This window comes from Neopsephotus bourkii, unplaced genomic scaffold, assembly GCF_033783945.1.
Source record: "Neopsephotus bourkii isolate Nb327-2 ecotype Australia unplaced genomic scaffold, CSIRO-AGI_Nbou_v1 NB_42, whole genome shotgun sequence".
Classification (NCBI taxonomy): domain Eukaryota; kingdom Metazoa; phylum Chordata; class Aves; order Psittaciformes; family Psittacidae; genus Neopsephotus; species Neopsephotus bourkii.
The window spans coordinates 596,250-614,897 of NW_026900559.1; the positions used below are offsets into that span (position 1 = coordinate 596,250).

Genomic DNA, 18,648 nt, shown 5'->3' on the forward strand with positions numbered 1-18,648 from the left:
ATTTAAACTATTTTTTCTAATAGAAAAAAATGCTCTCTTTAAAGTTGGAGGTGGATCCCCTTATCCTTTTTAATAAGCTGTGTAATTTGGTTCTAAGACATTTGAACCAAAATGCGTATTTCCAGTCTCAAGCATTTGCTATGCAATTACATTTCTGGCCCATGCCGTTACCGTATGGCTATCCCAAGTCTAAAATTATGAGCAATTACAGATATTGTGATTTCATTTGGGACAACTACTTCATTATTGCTACAAAAAAAAGATATTACAGATCTCCACCTCTCTGATTTCTTCCAGACTGTAACAGAGCAAATTACACACTTATTCTAATCAGATGTAAAGTTCTTTTTCTGTAACACATTTTACAGTACATTTCTGATCTCATTTCCTAATAGCAGCTGGCAAACACAAAACTGAAAAGTACATTTTTTCCCTCTGTTAAGTTTAGCCAGTTCATGAATCTTCCAGATGTTCTCATTATTTTTATTAACAAGAAACTTATTGACTGGTGAGTTGTTTTGTGCAATCTCACCACAAAGGACAGAGCATGAATTCAGTGACTAAGGGTCCTGATCTAGCCCCCAGGAAAGCTGACCAAGAAGAACATACTTGTCTATGCCACACCTCAGCAGATTTTGTTTTAAGGTGCTTTATATCATCTTTGAGAAATGACAGAGCTTTTCTACCATAAAGCCCCTTAGAAAGGCGCTCATCTATTTATTAATAGAAACTTGCTACTTCACCCCTCCCCTGAGCAATGAAAAGAGGCAGGATTCAGTCATGTCTCCTGCTGTTCTGGCTCCAGGGAGGTGCTTGCAAGTGGAAGGGAGGGATCCTCAAAGGCTTTCTACATTTCATTCTGATGACATACTAGATTTTTTCTTTTTAACAGTTTTTTTTTTTTGGTTTCTTCAGTGGGTTGATTTGCTATTCCATGGACACTTGGACAACACATCAGTCATTAGTGTGATGTCAGACCACAGCTTAAACTTTGCTGTAGAGAAAAAGCAAGTGAAAGAATGTATCATAGCACTTCAAGCCATTCAATTGTTCAGAGAAAGCCTTTAACAATACATCTGCTAATACATTCATGAATCTTTTCCATTTCATTACAGATATATGGGGCAACATTACAAATAAATGAACCCTTCGGTAAATAAACTCCTTTATGATGATGGCAGTGTCCAAGTAATTCCCTGTACTGTGGTTTTTAAAGCAACAGGAAATGATAAATGAAAAGCAATATGGCCTTATGAGCCTTTGCCAGGACACTGACAGTGTAAAGATTTCACACAGACGTGGACTTAGAAAATTATCTTCCAAAGTGTTCTTACAGGTTTTAAGGGCTCAGAACAGAAAGCTAGAAATAATTTTTTCATAGCATATAATGTCAGCAAATAAAATTGAGGCACCTTTTATTCATTAAGTGAACAGGGCTGCAAAAGACAAGAACTAAGTTTGTGGTAATGGGAAACCATCACTAAAATTAGATTAATCTTTCCAATAAAATTCTATCAAATACATGCTTTGCATTTTATATTGTGCCTATGTCTAAGTACTATAACTCAGGCAATTTTGATAGGGTTGGTTTTACTGGGTTTTATATAAGATTCTGAAAAAAGTCAAATTCTGACCATTAATTAACATTAATTAATTAATAAAAGAATTATCTTAAAAAAAAAATATAAGTACCTAACCTTGCTAATGGGCAAAGAATGTGCAGAGACCATTAGCTAAAATCTACCCTGAGTTCCTTCCACTGACTTTCTTGAACGTGCATGAGAATAGTATTTAGCACATTGTGCATGAGAAGTAGCATTTTGAAAAAAGCTTTCTGAAGGCGATTATTTGGATGGAAGCTGTGTTTGGGAATAAGTCCCTTCATTTCCCGTACTTATTAACACGTGATGACACACACAAAGAAAGAAAGATTGTATGTAGTAGAATCAGTAAACACTGTTACTGTTGACAGCACTAACTACCTGAAGAAAATAACCCTTTAAAGAAAAAGAAATTGTTCCCAAATGAAATGTCAGTTACAGCCCAGTAACACCGCTATAATTATAATTACTGGCAAGATACCAAAAGCAAATACAAGGAGAAAAAAAAAAAAAAAGAAAAAGAAAAAGAAAAAAAGAAAAGGTTTCACAGAGAATTACTTTTTTTTTTTTTTGATACGTGTTCAGTTAATGCAGAGGGAATATGAATCGGGGGAAAAGTGACAGACAGTTTAGTTTAACATAGCTATCATTTATGCTTCTCAGAAAAGACAAGCTTCTATCACATAGGTATGGGAATGAGGAGAAAATTTACACTTTCTCACTATAATAGTTATGTTAACACATACGGAGAACTGAATATAAGAAAAAGTTGTATGCAAACCACTATTTTAAGCGGATTAACCTCTGCTTTGTAAAGAAAGAGATTCCCTTTAATGGCATCTTACAATATGGCTGTAGTGAAAAATGAAAACAAAAAAAGCACCAAAATGCCAAAAAAACAAAAAGGAAATAATACGATAACAATTCACAATTATAGTTAGTACACATGCTGTTTCAACAATTGCCACTGTCCGAAATAACAACTAAATGACTGATAAATGAAAATGCTTGTAATTTATAGTTCTTACTAGTAGGAAGAGGGGTCTGCAATTCATTAAGACGATCTTCAATGTCTGGGAAAACTCCAGGTATCCAACTGACATGGGAGCCATGTGTGGTGTTTGCTTGTTCATTGTCACTTCCAGGCGGAGACCCAAGCACTAGTGGCTCCTTGGTTGTTTTTTCTTGTTTAACATCATCCATGGACTGTGTGACTGCCATGATGATGGCATGATCAGCTTTAAAAGTGAGCACTCACAAAACCACCACCCATGTTATTTCCCTTTCCTTTACCACAGTGAGCCAGAAAGCATGTCCATCCTCCTTATTCAAAGCACCAAAGGAGAGAAGACATGAAGACCTCCCCTTCTTCAACAGTCACTGGCTTCTGAGAGACCCTTAAACACCACATACATGCTCACCACATTGGAGGGAGATGTTGACTACACATACAGATTCCAGTGACAGACAGAGAGGGAAGACCTTCAGAAGGAGAGACCACAGCAGCAAAACCTGACCCTGTGACTCAGGAGTGAGAAGCCATACTGCAGCCAGATGCGTGGTCATCTTGCCTGGCAATCCATTGGTGAGGAGGAGTAAAGAATCAAAGGCAGAATTTATGGGACATAATTCTGTGATTGCCTTGCCCTCGCCACTAGGACTCCTCAATGATGGTGTTGCTGCTGAGCCACAGGAGCAAGGCATCTGCTTAACCCACAATAGCACCTCCACCACACCAAAGATGGTGCTAAAGCATATCCAGCCTGAACCCACTGATGTGCAAAAAAGAAAGACTGCACTGGGGATTCAGATCACCAACGTGCAAAGTGAAACATGCTTCAGCAAAAGACATAAACCACAAAGTGTACCAGCAAGAAGATAATTCTATCAACAGCATAGATCCCACCACTGATTTTTGCACTGTAAGTCCACAGTAAGAATGTAGACCCCCAGGATGAGAAAGATAGGGAAAGGAGCCAATTTCAGAAGAAATAATGCCTCATTTCACACCAGGCATGAGAAATGAGGATGATCCATTATTCTTACTGGTACCCGTCAGAGGAGCATCATCACCAGCTTTGTTTGTACTGGCTGTGGTCCTGTGGAGGACCTCATCCCCAGGGGCGTCTGTGGGACGCATGATGCCTTCGGTGCCCTGTCCTGGTTCATTATCTGAGGGCAGAGGTGAACGAGTTCGGTCTTCGTGGTGGGCACCATCAGGAGAGGCAGTAGCTGTTACCGCAATGTGAGGTGCCCAGACTTCTTGGGTTATATCTTCCGGTTTCAGAACACTCATGGAGGCTGTGACTGTTGCAATGATGGCTAAGTTAACTTCAAAGACATTTACAAAACCTCACCTTATGTATTTTTCCCCCTCTATTTTATCTAGCAAGCTCTATTTTGTTCTTTGCTAGCCAATGTAAAATATACATTAAAAATACTTCAAACCAACCAAACAAAAACCACCCCAAAACCAAACAGCAAACAACAAAAAAGCCACAAATAAAACAAGATCATCTATATATGACACATTATTTTTGGTTTGTCTCTTCCTTCACTAATACTCTACTGGTCACATGAATGTAATAGGTGCTTATTCATTTCTTAAGTTTCAGTGTGGATTAAGCATACGAAACAAAAAGCAGATAGCAGCCACTTCGACCATTTGATCTTGAAAATACTGCCATGTTAAAAAATGAGATATTTTAAGCTTAATTAGGTATCTCTCTTTTTTCCATGAGATGATCATAAAAATATGTGCTATGTGCTGGGCTCCCAGGAGAAGAACTGAAGATTTATTTAAATGGAAAATTAAGGCATGGAATTATTTAATGAACATCTTTCACACATCATTCTGGCAGTGCTAAGACTGCTACTGATGCAAAAAAAGTAAGTATGTCACAAAAGCATGCTAAGAAGTTGGGATTACTTAACTAAACGCACTGTCAGAATTTCCAAGTGTTCAAAAATATTAACTGAATAATAAAGGTTAATATTTATTTAAAATTGCACCACCAAAAGTTAACATTAATAAGCAAACCAAAAGATGCATCTCCAAACAGTGACCTAAAGTGTTAAAAATACCTACTAATCACTATTTAGAAGGGAGAAAAAAATGATATGATTTTCAGAATAAAATGAGTATAGGGATTCCAATCATTACACAGGAATAAGATTCAAATTGATGGAAAATATTTGAATTAATTGCAAAATTGTAGCTCGGTTTTCATATTTACAACTGGTCTGTCAAGTGATATAAAACTCAAAGGACTGAGGAAAATTAAGTGCAAAGCTTTACAGGATCTCTTCCACACTTAGGAAACAGGAGTAGGGAGTAAAGAACTGTATTTCAAACCACACAGCTTTTGGCTTTTATAGCTCTTCAGCAAACCCTAAATGTTGCAAATTAAATAATCCTGATAAAACTGGATTTTGACGTAGAAAAGGGACTAATTTTCCTTTAGATTTTTTTTTTTTTAGAAAATGCAAGAAAGATGCAAAAAGTTCCAAAACACTAAAATGTCATAAAAACCCATTATTAAACAACAAAAGTATTAGAATAAAAAAGTAATATTCTGATTCAAGAAAATTTTAATTGGATAACATGCAAAGCTTGGGAATCAGAGTTAGAACCTTGCTGAACTATGTGCACAAACCGCAGTAAGTTATGTCAGAGTTCAAAGTAATAAGAGAATCTGTGGCAACACCAAGATCAGGAAAAATTAGGCATGAAAAACTATTTTTATGTCTATGAATCATTTACAGCACCAGCCACTGCCACAAAGCAATTGGTTTCTCAGTATCATGTTCTACTAAAAATAAATGTGAGAATAGCTGGGGGCCATAAGAAACAGGGCACCCAGGGAAAAAAAAAATAAAAATCCTTAAGCAAATAATAATTCTTGTTGAGATGTTCACATGCAACAAAATCATAAAAATGATTGCACTGTAAGTCCACAGTAAGAATGTAGACCCCCAGGATGAGAAAGATAGGGAAAAGAACCAATTTCAGAAGAAATAATGCCTCATTTCACACCAGGCATGAGAAATGAGGATGATCCATTATTCTTACTGGTACCCGTCAGAGGAGCATCATCACCAGCTTTGTTCGTACTGGCTGTGGTCCTGTGGAGGACCTCATCCCCAGGGGCGTCTGTGGGATGCATGATGCCTTCAGTGCCCTGTCCTGGTTCATTATCTGAGGGCAGAGGTGAATGAGTTCCATCTTCGTGGTGGGCACCATCAGGAGAGGCAACAGCTGTGATCAGGGTGATTTAATCAGATGTGAATTACATGTGTGTACTGCTGTGCCCTCCCATTCCCACCAAGTCCTAGTCTCCTGTTCACTTTAAACCACAGCTATGCTTCCCTCACCACAAAACAAGGGAGACCTTCTGTCCTCCCATACGTTACTGCTTCTCTCTCAGTTTATCTATCAGACATTTTTATTTGCTATTCTCATCTACTTAAATGATTAAATTACCTTTCCTCTTATTTCAGGAGTAAGTCATGTTTCTCATATCATGTTTTTAGAACATTATTTTGATGTCCTAGATGGCATGTGTTATATGAGACTGCATCATGATATTGCATCATGCCAGTCTTATAAATTACTTGCATAATTCTGTTCATCAGAGGGACAAATGTTTCAATAAAATGCATGAAAAGAGCATTCTTTCCCTGGGTTAATATTCACAAATTAAAAGCATTAACCCGCAGATGTACAAATATGCATAAATATGTATAGTAAAGAAGGCTGTGTAACACCAAATAATGTAACGTATGTAATGAGATAGACGCAATTCCAAATTCAATACAGTCATGCTTTGCTAAGGAACAGGAAGTACGTACTGAAAGTGGTCTCTATAACTAAAAATGATAAACATCTTATGTAGAGCTAAAATTGAGAGCTTTTATCTCACCACCACCCAAGCAGAGCACAGAGAAAATTAATAACTCTATAACACTGTCTTAAGTTACTCCTCACTACAAGTTTGTCCAAGCCAGACCATCTGAGAGACAGAAGTTATGAAATATACATGATTGACTAGTACCTGTAGCGGGTGAGTCTTTTTCATTACTATTCTTTCTGGAAGGACTAATTCTATCCATTACAGCAGCCTGTGTGGTGTAATTCTCTCCCTTGTCCCAACCTGGATACACAATTGGGTCTTCCACTGAGTTGTTCTGTTTGGCCCCATGGTTTGAGGGCGTAGCTGTTATGATGATGGTGAAGCAATTATGAACCGACTATATAAAGATCCATTTCTCATATTATTCTCCTCTTCGGTTCTTGTCTCTATGACAGGCCTTGCTCACATTTCTACTACATTTAATGGCAAAGAGAAGTAAAGCAGATTTGCTTCTCATTCTGGTTTATGTTTAGAAAAGCTGCCTATTGTCACCAATAAGACTGACTCCTTGAACATATGCTTTTCAGAAACAAGATATCTCATTGTTTTTCAAAAGTATTTCCCCAAATCATGCTGATGGCTTTGTATTGGTTGAATATCAAACCAGAATAAACTGATGCAGAATTAAGAGCAGCAAAGGCAGAAATAGCTGCAAGAATTAGACCCATCAGTAAGATTTTAATCACAGAATTTGAGTATATTGATTATATACAATTTTTTCCCCTCAGAATTTCACATTTTATTAGCTGCATTATCTCTAGGAAAACAGACAAGGGAATCTGACAGAGGGTAAGGCTAGCACATGCTGCAAATTTGCAAATGCTGCACATAACAGGACAGCATTCAACCAGAGAATATTTGACATTGCAGTCACTTTGAAAAATATTACAATATCCTTATCAACCACTCTATAGCTTTTGTTAGACAGCCACAGCAAAAGAGTATCCAAATTGCATAAGTAGCATTACTTTCCTTACCCCCTCAACTCAAAACCCCAAGAAAAAAATTACCCCAGTATATCAAAATTTTAATTGCAACTATGTCAATTATATTGCTATAGTAATGCTGTATAGTATTTTCATATATCAGCAGTACTTCATCACCAGATTTTTAAAGGATGTTGATGAAACAACTGGGGTTGATATCTTAGAGAAATGTGGACTTAGGGACAATTAATGCAGTGACTTATGCAAAACTTTTGCTAATGATTACATTCAGTTGAAGGAATAAATCCACTTTATACATCATCTCAAATAATATTTATGTTATGCTTGTTTTCAGTGGCCCGTGTTTGATAATGTGCAAGAGCTGATGCTGACTGTGTTAAATTCACTGTTGGCAGTACTTAGTCACATCAGTCATTAACTAGTAACCTTAGTACACTCACGGGAACAGAAACTAACATACCCCAATTTTAAGTTATTATCTTTATAGTATAATTTGATCTTTTACATTTCAGTTGCTTCAATCAATAGAAGAGAGAAGCCTCTCTTTTATTTTACACTATGCTTTGTTTTCTCTTCACCACCAGTATCATCTTGTCATAGCTCAAAAGCAGAGTGAGTAGAAGTTTTAGGTAAGATAAGATTAAATTGAAATAACTCAGCTAAATAACTCATTTTAGATAAGTTATAGATATAATTGCTGTATTAACAAAAACTGAGCAAAAACCCCCACAGGTCCAATAATGACTTGCAAGAAGGGAGTTAACACATCTCCCAAATAAGTGAAAACAGAGCAGACATTATTCTTTCTCTGTTTAAACATTCACTCTTTCCTACAGATACAATCCCGGTAGATAGCCTGTTAAAACTTTGTGCCTGCGTAACACAAAGCAAAACATAAGAGACAGTTACAGAATTAATTTACGATAGGTCTTGACACACAGCCCAAGTAAAAGAGAAGCAAACCTCCAGGAAAAGGTCTGTAGAATAATTAAACAAAAATCCCAAACATCAGAATTGCTCAAGTTTATTCACAGAACCTCCATGTGGCCTCAGAATGCTAAAATGTTAGGGGAAAAAAAAAAATTCTAAGCCTAACCCTTAATAAACCCTCATAATTTATTAAAATGTGTCCTGTCATATTACCTGTATGTGAAGATTCCTTTTCAATATAATTTTCAACTGTAACAGTAATTTCATATTGTTTAACACTCCCAGGGGTATTTGCAGGATTTTGTTCTTGACTGATCCATCCAGAATGAGCACTGTGCAATAGTGGATGTTGGGTTGGTCCTTGATGTTTTTTGTTTTCACTTGTAACTAGTGTTGATAAGATGATGATTAAATCAGTAATGATCAAAATAGCCAACACCAGTCCTATTACTCTCACTTTTGTCATAGACACAAGAAGGATGCTTGGCTTTTGTATTTTGTCTTTTTCCTTCCAGTGTTGCATTCAATGTGAAATAAAAGATGAAAGAAAAGGGAAGTCTTTTATAAACCCTATCACACAAAAGCATCACCAGGATAAGAAGAAGATTAAAGTGTGCTAGAAATTATCCCAATGACCAGTGGCAGAGAAAAGCTATAGGAGAAGCAGTGGAATAATACAAATAAAGAAGAACTTGCATCTCTAGTTCATAATTATTAATATTAACTTAACTGTTGAGTCTGTGTATTCTGTGTTTTTAAAAGTAAAAAAGAGGATGTATTTTCTCTTTTGAGTCACAAGGCTGGCTCCAATGAAATTGTCATTTCTTCTGGGACTGGGTGACTGAAATAAGTATGTTTATCTATTCAAAGTTGAAAAGCATATCTGTTTTGAACTCAGTAATAACTAAAGCTCTTACTGAGATTTAGCAATGTTTACATAGCAAAAGGTGCAGTAAGAAATCACCTGAAGTACCACAACCATAAGAGATTTTCTAATGAATATTAAAAGGCTCATAAAAGTAAAAAAAAAAAAGAAAAAGAAAAAAGAAAGAATACTTATAACATTAAAATGAGCATTAGAACTTGATTTGAATTACATTTTCCTGAGGTATCAGATGTTTTCATGAGCAATATATTAACAACAAAACAAAGATCTTTAAGCAGAGCAGACAAAGAACAAAAAACAAGCTGGACCTAGTACATATGACATGTCACCAGCTAGAGAAACCTATGCTGTTTCCCAAAGAGAACAAAACTGAAGGCTTTGTTCACAGTCAGGCAATGAAATGTTCATAAAGAGGGCACTTATGCAAATATTACTCATTATTTTTGGAATTAAATCAATTACTTGCAGGTTTTCTTGTAAAAAAAGCAAAGTTAATTTTAACTAATGTATAAATACCACTGATTAACAATACTTCAGAAGTAAATGAAAAGTTATCACAAAAATTATTTCTGGCTGATAAGTGATCGTATCACCTGTTCTGATGCCAATTGTGTAAACTTTCACTGTTCAAAACAATCTCAGAAACAGAAAGACAGGTATCTAGTGGCTGAAGGCAAATTGTAGAAATCCGAAGAATGTCTAAATCCACAGAAAATGTTTGGTTTTATAGAGAGATAGAGCAAAGATAGGCTTGGAATAACAGATGAATGTTATAGGTGCTACCTCTGAGGGCTTTAGTATAAATAACTAGAAAAGTATTATACTGAGGTTAGCAGCGTGGGAATTGCAACCAGATGCATCATAACAATGTTATACTTCACTGAATTACATCACAAATCTAAATATTATTTGAAACACTTAATTGCTTTACCCCTGCCAGCAGAGCTAGGATATTGCTCCTCTTCATCCGTATGAGCAGGATTCCAGTGATCTTGTGTGGAGATTTCCAGAAGTGTTTCACGTTGCGAGTCTGTAGCTGTTAGGACAGTGGGGTATTCAATACTAACCATGGTCCACATCTACCACTATTACTCTACTGTTAATGTGTGCCATAAGATGATGGAGAACATAAATTCATGCACAGCTTAACTATAGTATTTTCTTATCAAATCCCTTTACATCAAACCAGTTCTTCTCTTTGCATTGGACAGATGCAAAGTTTCCCAAGAAGAATGGGGAAAATAAGCAATAGAAGAAAAATGTATGCCAGAAGTAGTGCAAAACCATTACAGCAGTTACAGACTTTCAAACTCAAGTTCGAAGAATAACGCTACACCTACAAATGCGATAGATATCTGAATAGATGCTGAGCACTCAAGAAGTGCTCAAATTCACGTTAGAATACTCACCACTGAGCTCAAAAGCTATGTGCAGCAAAAAAACCCAAAGCACAGCCACCAGGAAACCAATTTTAGTCAAGAAAGATGTAATACACTTGAACAGATAAAATAAACCTTCCGTAAGAGGCTATGAACAGAGACTCTATACATTTTCACCCATGGAGCATGCAGAAACCACTAGATTATAGAAGGTAGTTGGAATGCAATAGGCCATGAGGAGCAAGTCACCAGTGCAGCATCCCAAAAATAAACAAACACCAGAAATGCCCCCAAATTAGGGAAAAGAATAAAAAATCCCAAAGTGAGATGACTTGCTCATTTTCTATTTTCTTCTAAAAGCAAAGAGCACTGCTGAAAACAGCCCCACAAATACTCCACAATATTCAGGGGAATTAAAAAACAACAACCACAAAAAAAAAAGCTTATGAACACTGATTTATAAACACTACTGAGTAAATAAGTGCACAGGCAAAAGACACAAAGACACGCTCAAGTTAAATCAAATTGAATTGTAAAAAGGGAATAGATTGTTATCTTTGTACAAAAAAGAGCGTTATAGTCAGTAATGGCAACACCTACCGAAAATAAAACCAACCCAGGGCTGGATGCCATTCCTTGGTCATAAGACCAAGTAGCAGACTGTGTGCTTCAATGAAACACAGCATTTAGATTTGATCCTTATACATAGTGGTTTTCAGGTTTAAAAATAAAATCATTTAAGATATGGATAGGTTTTTAGTTAAAAAAGAGCTATTGGATAATCACAGTGCAACTATTCATATAAGGAAAATCAAAGTATTAAAATATCGGACTTCTATTATTGAATTGTGCCTAAACATCTGAGGTCACAAAACAGATGACATTGTGTTAGAACAGTGCATGGTAAAAATGGAAAGTAACAGCTACAAGACTGTTTTGTTGACATTCCCCAATGAAAAAGACGCTTGGGGTTTAGCCACCTGAGATCGTGCCTGAACATCATCTTCCACAGACAGGAAGCTACAAGTGCATAGACGTAGATTTTAAAACGAACTGGAATTGTTTTAACACTTTATGTCAAAAAAAAAAAAAATAAAATAAGGAAACAAAAATTCCTTTGTTGCAAAATCAAACTCTTCCAATTACAAAGACATTTCAAAAGGAAATCAGAAGAGCATCCAATTTTCAACACAATACATGTGTGGAAAAAGAGGAGGAACATCATGAAAAAAGAAGAAAAGAAAGCAGGCATCCCAAGTGAAAGCTATTTCCTTACTAGTACTCGGAGAGTACTCGTCGTTGGCCACACTCCTCTCCCAGCTCGGAAACACTGTTGGGTAACTCATCTCTGAAGAATCTTCGTCATCTGAACCATTGCCACTTGAGGTCACATCTGCTGTGATGATGTTAAATCTGCCATGAAGCCTGAACCCACAAGGTCTTACAATGACCGCAGCTATGCTTTCCCATCTGCCCCCTACATGCAGTCCTTAATGATCACAGAGGACAGTGACCAGCACCATATTTCCATTGGTCCAGATCTCCTCTCAATTCTCCCACCAAGCCTACCCCAAAGTAGCTCATAACTATTTTTGAAGCCCTGTGCATGGTCGCAGCACTAACCAAACCCTGCCTTCTGCTAGCAGAGAGAGCACAATGTATTGGCTTGAAGATATTTCCTTCCTTTCTCCCACATGTCCTTCACATTGGAAGAGTCAACTTCTAAATTGTTTCCAATCAGGAAAAGAGAAAACCCATCTATATCCCTTGTAAAATGAGTCACACACTCATGCCTTTCAGACATGCAGAATTACCTTCACAGTACCTGAACAATGTGGACAACTGCTTGCTCACCACCAAAAGTAAAACCAGTGGGACAAATCCCAGTACTTTGCCTTTCCCACTTCAACTATGTGATAATGAAAAGCGGTGACACAGAGCACACGTTCAACACCCCTGAACTTAACTCCTCCGGAGCTTGGTGCCCTTGTGCTCTGGTTATTCAGGCCCTATTCAAAGCACTCTCTTAGCACAATGTTCTTTACCCTTGGTTGCTTGTGTGGGTTCTCGTGTCTTCTCTCCAGGATTTGACCACCACCAGTGGTTTGATAATGGATTCCACTGAGCTTGGGTGGTGGCTTTCTCCAGGCTGTCATGATGAGGCCCTGGCGCTGTTAGGACACAGTTCATTCAATCAGGATCTTGTTATTACTTCTTGAGAAGCACTTTTCATCCAGCAAAGTCAAGTCCACCAGCACCTTGGGCATGCGCATCCCACTGAGACTGATGTGAGTGCAAGGTGAATGAATGAACCTGTGGTGTCATTACATTCCTCAGACACCTAGCCACATGCAAGCACTAGTGGCAGTCCCAAGAAAGAACCAAGTTCCTTGAGAGGAAACAGTAGAGAGCCCTGTGAGTCTTTGTTAGCGCTTCACATTGTACAAGCTTAGTATGTTCCTCACAGGCATTGCCAGCAGCAGAGAGCAGATAGACTGAGATAGATTCCAGAATGAGGAACATCCACCAAGACGACATACCATGATGTAAAAAAGGTGAAAGAAGTAACCGTGACAGGTAAAAAAGACCCAGAGATAGGACACACGCACTCCCATTGGCGTTGCGCTATCAGTAAAGTCTGCACCAGAAACACTTCCCAGTTAGGTGTCAGCATACACACAGAGAGCAAGGCGCTGCTTTAGCTCTATCCTAATACCAACACACAATATTACTAACATCTCACTTCAAACAGTAATGTTCCTATAGGTTTGTGTCAGGAATTCATGGATAGAAAAAGAGAGATATTTTCTTTATAGAAAAATTACAGGAATTTTCAGTTGTTTTGTCTGCAGTACCAGGTGAGCAAGACAGGTATTGGCATGAAAACAAGCATTAATTTTGACACTTACAAAGATGCTGGAAATTCTCCAATGAGAACCTATCCGTTGAGACACAATAGCCAAGAGAAACTCAAAATCAGACATTAAACAAGAGAAGAGACCAATTCCAGATGCACTGGAACAATGTACTTCTAAGAATACCAACCCCACAACATACAGATGTTTTTGTGTGCGGCATAGGAAAGGCCTTTGAAACAAGAGCTGATGGAGAGGGCAACAAATTTCACACAATATATGTGAGAAAAGGAGGAGAAATATCGTGTAGGGAACAGAAAAAAAGAAAACATCTCAAGTGAAAGCTATTTCCTTACTAGCACTTGGAGCATACTCGTCGTTGGCCACACTCCTCTCCCAGCCCGGAAACACTGTTGGGTAAGCGTAATTCATCTCTGAAGAGTCTTCATCATCTGAACCATTGCCACTTGAGGTCACATCTGCTGTGATGATGTTAAATCTACCATGAAGCCTGAACCCACAAGGTCTTACGATGACCGCAGCTATGCTTTCCCGTCTGCCCCCTACATGCAGTCCTTATAATCACAGAGGTGAGTGACCAGCACCATGTTTCCATGTTTCCCATAGTCCATATCTCGCCCTTGTTCTCCCCCCAATAAAAGTATCATCACTTTGCCATCTTCCTGCTAAAGCTACCCCATTGTAGCTGTGGGCTATGTTTGGTGCTCTGTGCATGCTCACACTCGAAGGACAGTGTACTAGCAGAATGAGCATAGTGTACGGTCTTGAAGATATTTCCTTTCCTTTCTCCCACATGTTCTTCTCATTGGAAGAGTCAACTTCTAAATTGCTTCCAATCAGGAAAAGAGAAAACCCATCTATATCCCTTGTAAAATGACTCACACACTCATGCCTTTCAGACATGCAGAATTACCTTCACAGTACCTGAACAATGTGGACAACTGCTTGCTCACCACCACCAGTGAGACAAATCCCAGTACTTTGCCTTTCCCACTTCAACTATGTGATAATGAAAAGCGGTGACACAGAGCACACGTTCAACACCCCTGAACTTAACGCCTCCGGAGCTTGGTGCCCTTGTGCTCTGGTTATTCAGGCCCTATTCAAAGCACTCTCTTAGCACAATGTTCTTTACCCTTGGTTGCTTGTGTGGGTTCTTGTGTCTTCTCTCCAGGATTTGACCACCACCACCAGTGGTTTGATAACGGATTCCACTGAGCTTGGGTGGTGGCTTTCTCCAGGTTGTCATGATGAGGCCCTGGCGCTGTTAGGACACAGTTCATTCAATCAGGATCTTGTTATTACTTCTTGAGAAGCACTTTTCATCCAGCAAAGTCAAGTCCACCAGCACCTTGGGCATGCGCATCCCACTGAGACTGATGTGAGTGCAAGGTGAATGAATGAACCTGTGGTGTCATTACATTCCTCAGACACCTAGCCACATGCAAGCACTAGTGGCAGTCCCAAGAAAGAACCAAGTTCCTTGAGAGGAAACAGTAGAGAGCCCTGTGGGTCTTTGTTAGCGCTTCACATTGTACAAGCTTAATATGTTCCTCACAGGCATTGCCAGCAGCAGAGAGCAGATAGACTGAGATAGATTCCAGAATGAGGAACATCCACCAAGACGACATACCATGATGTAAAAAAGGTGAAAGAAGTAACCGTCACAGTAAAAAGCACACCCAGAGAAAAGTACACCCAGTAGTGACAGCCCCAGGAAGTCAATGCTTCCAAGGACCTGGGCTCAGAACTAGGGCCATTCCATGCAAGAGACACACGTGCTCCCATTGGACTGAGGCCGCCAGCAAAGTCTGCACCACAAACACTTCCCAGTTAGGTGTCAGCATACACACAGAGGGAGGTGGAAGTTTACCCGTATCCTAATACAAACACACAATATCTACTACAAGCATTGCGTCTCAAACAGTAATGTTCCTATAGGTTTGTGACAGGCATTTAATGATGGACAAGGAGATGTTTTTTTCACTATACAAAAGTTACAGGAATTTACAGCCTTTTTTGCATGTACTGCCAGGCAAGCCAAATAATTATTGGCATGAAAACAGCATTAATTGTGACACTCACATAGTGACTGGAAACTCTTCAAGGAGGAACTACCCCTTTAGACAAAAAATGCCAGGAGGGAAACCCGCAGATCCAATATGAATCAATATGACACACTAGTTCTAGAAGCACTGGAAGAAGATGCTTCTAAGGGTACCAACCACACAAGATCTAAAAAGATTTTTTCATGAGACATGGAACAGCTCTTTGAAACAAGAGCTGATGGGGAAAGTATCCAATTTCCACATAATATATGTGTGGAAAAGGAGGATAAACACTGTGTAGGGAGCAGAAAAAAAGAAAGAAAGCATCCCAAATGAAAGCTATTTCCTTACTAGTACTCGGAGCGTACTCGTCGTTGGCCACACTCCTCTCCCAGCTGGGAAACACTGTTGGGTAACTCATCTCTGAAGAATCTTCGTCATCTGAACCATTGCCACTTGAGGTCACATCTGCTGTGATGATGTTAAATCTGCCATGAAGCCTGAACCCACAAGGTCTTACAATGACCGCAGCTATGCTTTTCCATCTGCCCCATACATGCAGTCCTTAATGATCACAGAGGACAGTGACCAGCACCATATTTCCATTGGTCCAGATCTCCTCTCAATTCTCCCACCAAGCCTACCCCAAAGTAGCTCATAACTATTTTTGAAGCCCTGTGCATGGTCGCAGCACTAACCAAACCCTGCCTTCTGCTAGCAGAGAGAGCACAATGTATTGGCTTGAAGATATTTCCTTCCTTTCTCCCACATGTCCTTCACATTGGAAGAGTCAACTTCTAAATTGCTTCCAATCAGGAAAAGAGAAAACCCATCTATATCCCTTGTAAAATGACTCACACACTCATGCCTTTCAGACATGCAGAATTACCTTCACAGTACCTGAACAATGTGGACAACTGCTTGCTCACCACCAAAAGTAAAACCAGTGAGACAAATCCCAGTACTTTGCCTTTCCCACTTCAAATATGTGATAATGAAAAGCGGTGACACAGAGCACACGTTCAACACCCCTGAACTTAACGCCTCCAGAGCTTGGTGCCCTTGTGCTCTGGTTATTCAGGCCCTATTCAAAGCACTCTCTTAGCACAATGTTCTTTACCCTTGGTTGCTTGTGTGGGTTCTTGTGTCTTCTCCCCAGGATTTGACCACCACCACCAGTGGTTTGATAACGGATTCCACTGAGCTTGGGTGGTGGCTTTCTCCAGGTTGTCATGATGAGGCCCTGGAGCTGTTAGGACACAGTTCATTCAATCAGGATCTTGTTATTACTTCTTGAGAAGCACTTTTCATCCAGCAAAGTCAAGTCCACCAGCACCCTGAGCACTCTAAGTATGTTGATTCCACTTAGCCTGATACATGTGCAAGGTGAATGAATGAATCCATGGTATCAATACATTCATCCACCAGCAAGTACACCCAGTGCTTTATCGTAAGGGAAGTTAGAAAGTCCAGTAAAGTGAATAAATTCTGCAAAGCATTTTTAAGTTGACAATCAAAATATATAATGTCTGTGAAATACACTCCAGTAATTTGACAAAATGTATTCTATCCTAATAGAAGCATGCAGACCTTAGAAATCCCGCAGGCAAGCCAGATGATATTTTAAACTTTCTCTCTGCTAAGAGAGAAACTTTCTCTCTGCTAATTCTAATAGACTGAGAAGCAGAGTTTGGAAGAAGAACTGCCCTTCAAGTCATACAGATATTCACCAATTGTAAGCATAATTTACTTAAAAATGTTTCTCTGGAATTTTTTTTATGCAGTTCCTCACAAACAGTATTTTCAAATAGCATTCAGACTATCATACCTCTATACCTTGAAGAGGAAGAAAAGATATAATGTACTCTTTTAATTCCAAATAGAGCCTGTAAGTAATTAATTTTGAAATATGCCTTGACTCACATGAAGGACACTAGTATTGATCAATTTTCATGAAATATATGAAAGCACTGGAAAATGCAAGACTTAGGAACCAAAGTTCTAATGATCAGAGGACAAACTGATGGTCTTCAGTCTTCAGTAGTCGTGTTCCACTTATCTGTAAACTGCAAAGTGTGCAAAGTGTGCAAAGTGTACAAGGTGTATGGAATTGAAATCAGAACTGAACTTTAAGGTGTAGCTATTTTGTCATCAAAACCTAACAGATTTTGCCTTTCTGAAAAGCTGCACTTAACTGAATAAATACTGTCTTTTCTCATAGTCACTAATTGCTCCTAAGCTTAGTACTACTTGTACTATTTGTCACCGGAGTCAGAAAATGAGAAATCTCGACCTTCAAAATCTGATCTGAGTGACAGACTATCAAAACCGAGGTGATCTCAGATTAGGAGCTTTGGGATGAAACTACGAACAAAATGATAATGCCTAAAAAAATTATTAATAAGAGAACAACAGAATAAGTAAATAATTCACACCTGACTTGCTGTAATCACAGCAAAATTCTCACCTCTTCCTGCTTTCCACAAGCCTTAGGAGCTCATTTTCTTAAGTGATCAACATGCATTCATGACTTCCTTGCATGTAAAAAATACCAATGCAGATGCTTTCTTGTCAGACCAGCCAAAGTATGGACGTAAGGCATTTTTCATTGATGAGGCATTTTTCAAGGAATGTTCCAGACCAAGTAAAAGGAAAATCCTTTTGGAGTATCAAAATGTGTATATATATGGATGAACACAATTCATCACAGTCACAGTTAATGTTTGAGGAACTACCTAATAACTTAGGAAAGTATCTCATTGATCAGCAACAGAATTTTATGACATTTGATCTATGGCACATCTACAGAGGAATCATAACTTCCTAATAACAAAGAGAAAAACTTGTTACAGCCAGCAGAGAAAGTCAATGGTGAAGTGCTGGCAATTTACTAATCTGGACCGTGAACTTGGTAGAGAACATCAACAATAACATCCAAAGCCAGACTAATAATGAAAGGGGATCATCTGTAGAACAAGGAGCTATAGTAATTGCCCACTTCAAACCCACAGCAAAGAAGAGATTTGACCAAGCTAGAGAACTTTTCACCAAATTTAAATTTACAAATG

At 38.5% G+C, this 18,648-nt stretch overlaps 1 protein-coding gene across 9 annotated transcripts in view; it reads right to left on the reverse strand.

The window, feature by feature from the left end:
• The window catches only part of CD44 (CD44 molecule (Indian blood group)), a 59,386-nt gene that overhangs the window by 7,821 nt on the left and 32,917 nt on the right, over positions 1-18,648 (reverse strand). For 2 of the 9 annotated variants that reach the window (XM_061347021.1, XM_061347036.1), the window contains exons 7-9: positions 5,674-5,859; positions 3,648-3,908; positions 2,630-2,815 (exon numbers count right to left, since the gene is read on the reverse strand). The exons of 2 other annotated variants lie outside the window; for them this stretch is intronic. In XM_061347021.1, coding sequence (XP_061203005.1) covers positions 2,630-2,815; positions 3,648-3,908; positions 5,674-5,859 — 633 coding nt within the window. Of the gene's footprint in view, positions 1-2,629; positions 2,816-3,647; positions 3,909-5,673; positions 5,860-6,655; positions 6,818-8,604; positions 8,779-10,208; positions 10,738-18,648 lie in introns of those variants that run through there. 5 more of the 9 variants (XM_061347053.1, XM_061347045.1, XM_061347068.1 and 2 more) reach the window with 4 other exon arrangements.